Raw genomic sequence first — 11189 nt, 5'->3', positions numbered from 1 at the left:
CTCCCCTCTTCCTCACTCAGCCCTCTCCCTGCTCACTGTGTGCAACCCTCCTCTCTTCCCCCCCCCCGCTTGGTGTCCCCTGCCACTGCTCACTGGTCCCCCCTCCGACTCGCTGCACGCGTCCCTCCTCCTCTCCCCTCCCTGCTTGTCCCTCTGGCACTTGCCATGTCCCTCCTCTGTGGGAGGAGGGGCCGGTGAATGGTGGCAGGCAAGCAGGGAGGGGGCTGCGTGGGGAGGAGAGCAGTAACCGGCAAGTGGCAGTGGGGACTCCAGAGACAGGGGTGGAAAGTGCTGGAGAGAAGCAGCCAGGTGGAGAACACCAAGCTTTTATATGCGCCATGCGGATTCCCAGGTGGCTGAAGAGGCGGTATCTGCTACTCATCTTCCAAGTTCATCAGTAATCTTCCTGAGGAGTCCAAGGGACCAGGGAAGCATATACCACCTCCTCAGTCACCCGGGGAACCTGCATGGCGCATAATAAGCAAAAACTTCCTGCGGAAGCCCATTCCCAGCAGGGAGGGAAAGAGTTGGGGCCACCACAGCCCAGGCATCTGGGTCAGTGGCGGCTGTGCCAAGGGAGGCTTAGCCTCTCCTGGCTTGTTATACCCGCTGATCCATGGGCACCAATAAGAACTGTACTTAGAGCTTGTTTTTTGCCATATTGCATGTTGGAATGGGAGTGACTGCCAAATTATGTGAATAAGCAATTGGTCCCTATTCCAGCCATTTTATGACCTCTAGGCCTTATCCCAGAATTTTCCTGTACTACTCCTGTGATGCAAGGCCTTTGGTGCCATAAAACTTCTTTGTATGTTTTGGTGAAAGCTGGAATAGGAACTAGTAGTAATAATAGTAAATATATTCTGGTAGGACTGAAAGGCCTCAGTTGGGATTGGGGCACGATTGCACTGGTGCTATATAAACATAGAAAAGAGAAAATCCTGGTCCTGATGGGGCTTACAACATAAATAACTGCTACTTTCCCTCCCCCTGCTTCTGCCTGCAGGTGTTCTACCATGTACTTATGATATGCCAGCCAGAGTTTGTTCCTCAAGACTTAATCCCGTTGCTGCTGGTTCTTTAGCACAGTATACATGATGTCTCATGCATCTGACCAAGTGAGTATTCACCACTAAAGCTTATGCTTCAATACGTCTGTTAGTCTATAAGGTGCCACAGGACTCTTTGTTGCCTTTTAAAGATCCAGACTAACACGGCTACCCCTCTGATACATGATGTGGCAGCTTTCTTTCAAAGGTCTGATGTTCCACTGAAATCACAATGGAATATTAGGACATATTTGCTACTGTATATCATCAACACCTGGGAGTTTTCCATATAAAAGAAAAAGAAAAGCCCTTTCTGATAAGCAACAATATCTTAATTTTTATTCAGCTGCTATAGGCAAATCATTTTTATGATTTCCTGTATGTAAAAATTATTGTCAAATATTTAATTTAGAAATAGAAATTACCTGGAGTTAGGATAACTATTGCTGTAAGTAGAGCATACTCTTCTTCTGTCATCTTCAGTTCTCCAACGCTTTTATAAAAACCAAACATGGGAGTTATGTAATCATCAGCAATACCTGTTAAAAAAATTTCAGTGATATAATCAAAGACTTTTAAAAAACATACTAAAAATAAATAGTTTTATCTGTGGCCCTCTTGGCCTAAGCAGTTAGCCAAATATCTGGGCCTTTGCCAGGTTGTTTCCATTAAAGGGGAAATTGGTGACAGTATTTCTTTAGTGAAATCCTGTTGACTCCCAAAGAATGTACACAAAGTCCTGTTTCTGTGAACACAGAAGGAACAAACAATAGGAGGCAGTTTCTTTGCTCATGGTTTCCAAGCCTGCCGTTCCAGCGAATCCTGTGCCCCCAAAAGCTCTGTCTCTCTCTCTTAGGGCCACATTCATTATTGCATGTGTCTGTCCTCTGGCTTTCTGGTTGCTTTCTGCATCCAATACACACAGCTTGCCAAGTAATCCCTTAGCCCCTGCATTTGCAATCAGTCCCAGAAAAACTGCTCAGGGTATGTCTACATTGCAGTTAAACCCCCACAGCTGGCCTGTGTCAGATGACTTGTACTCTCAGGGCTCGGGCTAAGAGGCTATTTAATTATAGTGTAAACACTCAGGCTGGTATCCTGGCTTTAGGACCTCACAATGAGGGATGGTCTCAGAACCCAGATGTTCAAGCCCAGGGGTCAACAACCTATGTCAGGCGTTCCAAAGGCGGCATACGAGATGATTTTGAGAGGCACTCACACTTCCCAGGTCCCAGCCACCGGTCCTGGGGGCTCTGCTGCTGGCCTGGGGTCCTAACACCAGCCCCCTGCCATCCAGGGTCCTGTCTGCCGGCCCCCACTCAGCCTGCTGCTGGCCCCGGGTTCCAGCCACCAGTCCTGGGCACTCTGCTGCCATCCTGGGGTCTCAGCCACCAGCCCGGGGTTCTGCAGCAGCCCCCAGGTGTGGCCCACTGGCTCCAGGGGCAGGAGGGGGTGCAGCTCAGCACTCCCCCCCTTAAAAATTGTTCCACTGCCACTGTACTGGGATATTTTTAAGTCCTGATTTCCTGCCTGCATCACTATCATGTCATGTGGAACAGCACATTGCATTTGATGTTGTGCATGCCATCTGTTGCAATTTTTTTCCCCACTGTGAGTTGAGGGGTACATTTGACAAAATGTCAGCTCCTAAGAAAGCAAAGTTAGATGTCTGTTCATTTCACTTCACCGGAACATTTGGTGGCTAAGTCATGGCAAGGTTTTAGTGCACTTTGTAAACTGTTTTAATGCAATCAAGGCCTTTTTGTCAGAAAAAGGACAAAACTACCCCAAACTGGATGACGACAAATGGCTGTGTAAGCTCATGTTCCTAACTGACATCACCGCTCACCTAAACGAAAACAACCCTGTCTCCAGGCTGCAGGGCAAACAGTTCTGGATCTTTATGAAGCCTGGAAGGCATTTGTTGTAAAACTAGCAGTTTTTTCTTGGTATATTTGAACTTTGACTTTCTGCTACTTCCAACACATAAAAGAGCTATCGACACGTTGCACTGTCAATGTCGATGAGATTGGAATGTACATGCGAGAACTGAAATCAGAATTTTCTGACAGATTTCAAGATTTGCTGCGATTTGGCCCAATGCTTTCTTTTCTAATTAAACCTGAAAACTTCAACAAAAACGACTTGAATTTGTCTGTATTTAAGTGGATGAAGATTTCGAAACGCAGCTCATTCAGTTAAAAAGCTCAGAATTGTGGCTATCAAAGTTCGGAGATCTGCAGAGTGCACTTAAAGCTACTGAGAGAGATCATGGGGCCTCTATTCTGACCTGCTGGATGTCCCTGCCAGCGAAATTTAACTGTTTTAAGGAAATTGCGTTTGCAACGCTTTTAGCATTTGGATCCACCTCCCTGTTTAAACAGGTATTTCCACACATGAGATCCGTCCTCTGTCCCTCTCGGAGTCAGTTAACTACTGATCACTCAGAAGCCTGTGTTCAGTTTAAACTATCCAAATACGTGCCAGACATTGGAAAACTCAGTAAGGAAAAGCAAGGGCAAGGATCACACTAAACTGATAAGATCTGCATTTTAATTTAATTTTAAATGAAGCTTCTTAAACATTTTAAAAACCTTATTTACTTTACATACAACAATAGTTTAGTTATATATTATATAGAGAGACCTTCTAAAAACGTTAAAATGTGTTACTGGCATGCGAAACCTTAAATTACAGTGAATAAATGAAGACTTGGCACACCAGTTCTGAAAAGTTGCTGACCCTGATCTACACTGCCATTTTATACCCCACAGCCCAAAACTGTGAGGCTGAGTCAGCTGACATGTGCCAGCTGTGGGTGTTCTATTGCAGTGTAGACATACTCTAAGATCACCCTTTGGGTCAGAGCCAAGGGCATTATCCTGTGTGACACTTGCATCTGTAAGGTATTTGGACCAAGGAACAATGACACTTTCTGGCTCTCTGATAATTATTTGGGACGAACCAAACAGGAGAATCCTAGACAGTCGGGAAAGAAGTGTATGTAGCTGCTACTAATTTCCCAAACCCGTTAGAACCTGTGACTGTGCCAAGCTCAGCTGATCCATTAATCTAAGAGACTGGTGTTCTCCCAGAAAAAATGGAATCCCAGGCTCAATTCCTGCCCTTTCTTATAGAGCAAGTATGGTATGTTTATATATGACTTTTGGGTCTAGAGACCATGGACTTGATTCTTATTTATGCTCAGGCCCCTTTATAGCACTCTGACCTTAAATTACATTCACACCCACTTTGTCTCCTTTACACTGTGCCTTAGTGTACTTGAGAATCAGGCCCAATGAATTCATGCCTTTTTTACAGGGGAGCAGGGTGCACTATAACTTTCATATTCCAATAGGGCTGTTGCAAGATTGCTTAATACAGCTGCCTGATGCTGTCTGATGGTGGGCTTCTGGGATGTGTTTAGAATTTCACATCAGTGGTTCTGCAGCAGCAATGCCAGGGCAGTTAACCCCATAGGTTTGAAGGAAGGGATCCTACTCTATTTCCATAAGTGAAAACTTTGTGACTTGTTATTTAATTATTCCAACCACTGGGAGGAAACACATTTCTGAGTTTTGAGCTAATCTTGGCTAAAAGTTAAGGGTTTGTGTGGAAACCACTGTGGTTTTGCATGATTTACACAAAAAGGAAGCTAAACTTTGTAGTTTTAGTCACATTTTGCTGTGAGGTTTGGAGATTGTTCAAACCTGAAAACTCAAAGTGAAACTCAGTGGATGCAGATCCACAGGAAGCAAAACAGAAAAACTGAGAGGTCACTTGACTAAACTATGATTAGTCACTTTCTGCTGCTATAGGAATAAACATTTCTACTATTTGGAATAAACTAGCAACAAAGAACACACTCTTTGGAGAGTAAATCTAACCCATGGTGCACACTGTAATTAAACATATAACATTAACCACTTGTGTTAATTTCAAGTTACAAACTGCAATACTGAAGCTCTTATCACAAGTTTTCACATAGGCCCTTTTGAGAAAGGTCAGAGTCAATTAAGCAGAAATGTATGATGAGCGTCCGCTTATCATACGTGAGTTAATTGCGCTCTTGGGGCTTCAAAAACAATGAACTACAGCCAGAACTTCTAATTTTCCACTGTAATTTTTCTCATAATTATCAGAGTTAGCTATTTAAAATGTTGAACAGCTGTTTCTGCTAAGCTTTCAGGTCCATCTATTCCTTTAGAAAGAGAATGCTTTTTAAAAGTACCAATATGATTAAATATGACAAAATTTAATGCCAACGCTCATATGAAAACTGAAAAATGTAAAAGATCTGTACAATTTAGCAGTGGAGTTTTACAGAAAGAACTCCAGAAATGGCTGCATGAAGGTCTGGAAGCAAACAAAACATGTCCAGATTTGTAATTGCCATTGGATTACCATCATCTTCTTGATTGAAAGCATGGAAAATAGGAGAGGGAAGGGAGAATCCTAGCAAGACTGCCTCCTTCCCACTCCTGACTCATTCCTCTTCCCGAGTTTCCATTGGTCCCACCTCTCCTGGTTGTCTCATGACATTTGGTAGTTTAGCCCCTCCGGTCAAGTGATTATATGAGAATCCCAGCTTTTGTTTTTTCAGAAAGTTTCTAGCCCTTATGGTCGTGGAGAAAAGCTTGAAAACATGACCAGAGGGTAACCCAACATCTCAAAAGCTAGAAGGCAAACAAAAGGAGCCCCAAATGTATTTTATTCTAAAATCTCATGATTTTTCAGCCAGTCATGTTGGGGTGCTGACTTGAGCTTTGAGCAGTTGACGTTGGTAGTGATAAGTTTCTGCGCTGTTCTCTTCAGCCTCTCTGATACACAGTGTACCCAAAGCAAAGTAAAAATGACAACAATCCGAGGTCCCAATTCTGGAGAAGGGTGTAGTCACTCTGCACCATGCCAGCAGTGGAATCTGGATCTAAAGCAGGCAGAGGTGGCCATGGAAAGATCATCCCATGGTGGAGAGATTCTCCAGTGACTCCTACAAAGGGGCAAATGGCTGGAGTTTCCCTGCACCTTCTCTGATGCATGGCTGCCTTATATGTCCTTATCTGCCCATTGACAGTTTGGACATGACTTAGAGCAGCTGGAGACAGGGCCAGCTCCAGGCACCAGCTTATCAAGCAGGTGCTTGGGGTGGCAACTCAGGAGCAGGGCGGCACTTTCAAGTATTCGGCGGCAATTTGGCAGAGGGTCCCTCACTCCCGTTCGGAGCGAAGGACCTCCCGCTGAATTGCCGCAGATCGCAATCGCACCTTTTTTTTTTTTTACCCCCTCCTGCTTGGAGTGGCAAAACCCCTGGAGCCGGCCGTGGCTGGAGACCAGTCATAGATGTAATGACCCAGATCTGTGAGCCCAAGAGCCACCTTTGCCCATTCCTTTCTTCTTCTCTGGGGCTGTGCTGTGCACTCCTGGACCCATCTCTCCATTGCCCACCACGTTGTGTACTCATTTATAACAGTGCAAAGAGGGTACAGAACACCACCATTCTGATATGGTAGCATTTTACACTCCTCTCATTCTGGGGGAGATGTCTGCATGGTTTATTCACCTCCCTGAGCAACATAAATTATGCCAACATAAGCTGTAGTGTAGACCTAGCCTAGAGTTTCATCTGTACTACAAAATTAGATTGATTTAACTACATCAGTCAGAGATGTGGAAAAATCCACACCCCTGCGTGGCATTGTTAAACTGACCTAATTCCATATGTAGATAGTGCTAGGACAATGGAAGAATTCTTCCACTGACCTATTATCTGTCAGAGAGGTGGATTACCTACGCTGATAGGAGAATCTCTCTCATCGGTGTACGTAATGTCTGTGCTATATCGCTGTAGCGTTTTAAGTGTAGACAAGTTGTATATGCCTGTACAGTGCCTAGCACAATGAGACCCTGACCTCAGCACCACTGTGATACAAATAATAAGTAAAAGAATAATAAGCAGGAAAGGGAGGAAAGAATGAAGAGGAGTGTTATAGTATTAGAGAGTTTGCTTATGCTGATACCAAAAAGAATATAATTTTGAAATGTTTCAATAGTCAAATGAAGCAAGAGACTATTGTTAGCTAAAAAGTGTAAAATGATACGCCTCAGTGGAAGAGGCTTTTCTGGTTTTGTTCTATTCACCTTTCTACAGACCTCGTCTGCACTATTTCATCATGCACTAACTGCTGTTTCATCACAAGAGGGAGCTGTTCTCTTACACAACTGAAAATATTTCAGTTTGGGCTTAATAAACCCCATCAGGAAAAAAAAACCCAGAGAGAAATGTTTAAAATGCCTGATTGATTTGTTTTTTTTAATTGCTATTATGAAATATGTAGAGGTGGCCTCATCTCCCTTCAGGTGCTTAGGGTTCAGATTAAACGTGGCTTTTGGATAGTAACTAGGGGGAGTTATGGGATCCTCTCAAATGTCACTGCTGCACTTTGCAGTTTAGAAGTAAAGCCAAGACATACTGTGTTTGTAGTTTTATTCTAAATTTGTAATTTGATTTTTAAAAGTATTTCTGGCCTCACTGAGAACAGACAAAATAAGCTGGCTTTTACTTTTGTTTATAAAAAATCTGTACAATGAGCTGTAGAAGAAATCTGTACTATATATTGTCCTGTGGGCACATCTTCCCGATTAATATTCACCAGCCATCCTTTCTTCCCTCTTTCAAAAACCTTCTGCTAGACCCATTTGTTCTGTGAAGCATGCCAGCTACAAAGCACATGCTCCACTCTGTTTGCCATTTTGTAATGTCTGTTTCATACAGACCTGGGCCTATAAGGGTTGATCTATGGAGTCATTCCATTGGCTTCAGTATATGAGTAAAGTGTCCTAAACAAATAGGAGTCTCTACCTTGAAAAGCTTTACAGTCTGACTTCTCTAGAAGTTGCATCAAGTCATTAATGGGAGATATTCATGAAATCTTTTCATGAACGCTCTTCAAAGCAGAGACTCTTATTCGTCCAGCCCACTTTACCTATTGTACAACTTCATTAATATCCACGGTTTCATATACATGATTTTTATCTTGCTTTTTAAGGGTTTAGTCCTGCAATTCTTAGACTAGCGAAACACTCCTTGAAGGCAATGTGAATGATGCCTGCATAGGGTCTGCAGCTTCAGGCCCTTAGCAGTTAGTTGGTTAAAATAACCAGAGAAAATGAGTATTCCTTTCCCTAGTAGCCAGTTAGTACTTATCACTGTTGTTGAAGCTACATTTTATGTATGTGTTTATTTTCATTTGCCTTTCTTCAATAATAAAAATGAAACAGACCTACCTGAAGGTAAGATTTAGAGAAGTGTTTATGACATCTAGATTTAAAAAAAAACAAAACCTTCTACCAGGGAGAATGTTTTGTGCTAATTAACAATGACTAAGACCGTGTTGTTAATTTGGATGAAAAGATCTTTCATCTGGATAAGTGTGAAGGTGCCGGTGGATATTAATCCTAGCAGTAAACGAACTGTTGTTTTATGGAAAACGAAATGTATTAATTACTCACAAAATTACAACTTATCTTTCACAGAATCTTGTCTGTCAAATTTGTTTTCCAGACTCAGAAACTTTCACTGGAAACACTGACTTTTGTTTTATTTGAATGTTAACAGTGAAATGCATCATAAGGCTCTATAATCATTGGGGCAGATACACCTAGGGGCTCTGCTGGCTGTGAGTGGTGTAGACCCTGGCAGAGCATAGTAGACTTAGCAGAGAGTTTGCAGCACCAGAAAGTGGACACATGACCTGTCCTCCAACAGGTTACCGTTAGGGAGATGAGCCAGGAGATGCATTAGCTGAGAAGAAGTCATGACCAGTGAAGGAAGTGGTGCATCTCCTCCGCATTCACCAGTGTGGCTCAAATGGAACCACAACTGCAGACCAAAGTTGCTATCCTACCAATGCTTAACATGGTTGGGAAAAGTGAGGCTATTATCACACCCACATCTGCCCATCCCATGCTCAGCAATTAGTTCTGGCTCCAAATAAATCCTGTCCCCCAGTCTGCCACCCATCAATTCTCTCCCCCTAGCCCCATCTCTGTTCCTACTGCAGCTTGTGGGGGATTTCACCCCCCAGACCTGAGGGGGGCTGCAGTACAGTTCTCTTTCCCATTTCCCAGGCTGGGTGTTGCAGGGAGGGAATTGGGTGGCAGAGGAAGCAGCCTATTGCTCACAGGAGTGAGATAGTAGCAGAACTGGCATGGGCTGCTGGGCATCACTTCAGCATCCCCCCTTCCACCTCCCTGCTGAGGCCACAGCTGCTCATGCGAGACATGCGCGGTCCCATCCTGGATGTGGCAAGGGTGGTGGCATGGCATGGCCATCCTATCCCAGGGAGTAGGGGTGGCAAGCCCGGGGAGGGTATCTCACTGGTGGCCAGCCTGGGGCAAGGACTGGGGCCAGGCCCACTCTGAATGGTCAGCTCCAACCCAGGCTGCTGCTGCTGCTGTTTCCTGTCCAGCCAGTGAGCAGAAGGAGCACCACTGACAACATGCAGATTAGGAGCCCCAGCCCAGGCTGCCCCCCAGCAGTCCCTCCCCCCCCAGTCTTGGAGAGGCAACTGGAAAGGAGCTAGGACAGGTCTGGGGAGGGGAAAACCATAGTTGAGGGGAAGCAACTCTCACCCCTGTGAAATAGAAAATGATGCTCCTGTCCTACCCGCCTGTGAGAATGGTGTCAGGTTGCTGAGGGGAGGGGAACAGAGCTCTGCCTCCCTCCTGCAGCAGCCCTAATTGGCTATTCTTCACCAGGAGGTGAGAAAATGGGCAAAGCACCCAATCAGAGGGGCTTCCCCGGGCAGCAATTAAAATATACACCCCTCCCCAACCCAACTCGCTTCCTAGAAATGTTATGTGCCAAGTCTGTGACTTGTTTCACAACCCATTCCACTTTCAGTACTACCCCAGCAGAAACCCCTGAGGGAAGGTGGCGGTGGAAACACCATACAGACTTCTTTGGGGGAATTACCTGCAGGTAGGGAAGAAGACCTGGCTGGCAAGGAGGTATAATTTATACCTCCTTTAGATAGTTTTGGTGACTCTGGTCTATTTATATAAACATACAGTAGTAGTCAGCTTTGGAAACGTGTTTATATAGATGGACATTTATATATATGTGGTCTATCTCAGTGTGCAAATTTAGTAGAAAATTCCCTGTGTATTGCAGTGAGAATGCTGTATTCCCTTGCCTCTACAGATACGAATTAAACGCTTACACCTATTTATCTAGCTATAATGCAGGAATACGGAATTGGCCACTTCATGTGGCAGATGGCTCTGAAATGTTCATGAACAGAATTTTCCCATGCTGTATATACCCATGGCTGTGTGTATTACAATGCAGTGAAATGTTATGGAAGATGTTAAATCATCCTGTTTTAAAGAGGTTGTGTTTATTTGCTTGTTTTTGTCTTCTTTTTTCAGGAATTCCATTTTGAACATGTTTTAAAAATTGAGTCACTATGGCCAACAGCACCATCCTGTCCGTCACTCGGGCTTATAACCTGGGCATTATCATCTTCTTAGAACTATTTCTAGGTCCTCACATCCCAGTCATATCTAAGTCTTGTGAAAAACATCTCCAAGATACAGCTTTTCTTAGCCCTCCACACAGCTAATGCTCTCATCCTGGCTCTCATCTCGTATCTCAATTACTGCAACACCCTTTACTCTGACCTTGACAAAGACAATCTTGCCCTACTGATATCTATTTGGAATACTGCTGCAAAGATCATTTTCCTAGCCCATCACTTTGATCATGTCACTCCTTCTGGGGATCCCTCCACGGGCTTCTCCTTCTCTATCTCATCAAACATAAGCTACCTGAGTTCACTTTCAAGGACCTATCCTTTCCTGTCCTCTCACATTCACTAGCAAGGAGTCAACTCTCATCTCTGATTGGCCCAAGATACCAGCCTCCATTGACCACTTAGTACAAAGGTGTTTGTTTGAAAAAGTAACTTCTCTCACACTATCCCTCACATGTGGGACCAGCTCCCCATAAACATGTGCAAAGCTAAGTCATTAGTGCTCTTCAAATCCCTCCTTAAAACTCTCCTTTATTATGATGCCTACAAAAATCTTGACAACACGTGGGCTGCTTGTATGTTGAGACTACTTGCCTGTCATGCTGAT

The 11189-nt window shown here is 44.0% G+C and overlaps 1 protein-coding gene across 3 annotated transcripts in view; it reads right to left on the bottom strand.

Annotated features, from left to right (window-relative positions):
• NR1H4 (nuclear receptor subfamily 1 group H member 4) overlaps positions 1–11189 on the bottom strand; it is a 62677-nt gene that overhangs the window by 1678 nt on the left and 49810 nt on the right. For all 3 annotated transcript variants that reach the window (XM_032788521.1, XM_032788522.1, XM_032788523.1), the window contains exon 8: positions 1475–1588. In XM_032788521.1, coding sequence (XP_032644412.1) covers positions 1475–1588 — 114 coding nt within the window. The remainder of the gene's footprint in view (positions 1–1474; positions 1589–11189) is intronic.

This window comes from Chelonoidis abingdonii, chromosome 1, assembly GCF_003597395.2.
Source record: "Chelonoidis abingdonii isolate Lonesome George chromosome 1, CheloAbing_2.0, whole genome shotgun sequence".
Lineage (NCBI taxonomy): Eukaryota > Metazoa > Chordata > Testudines > Testudinidae > Chelonoidis > Chelonoidis abingdonii.
Note: the sequence above shows the minus strand (reverse complement) of the source record. Positions and strands in the feature narration are given on the sequence as shown.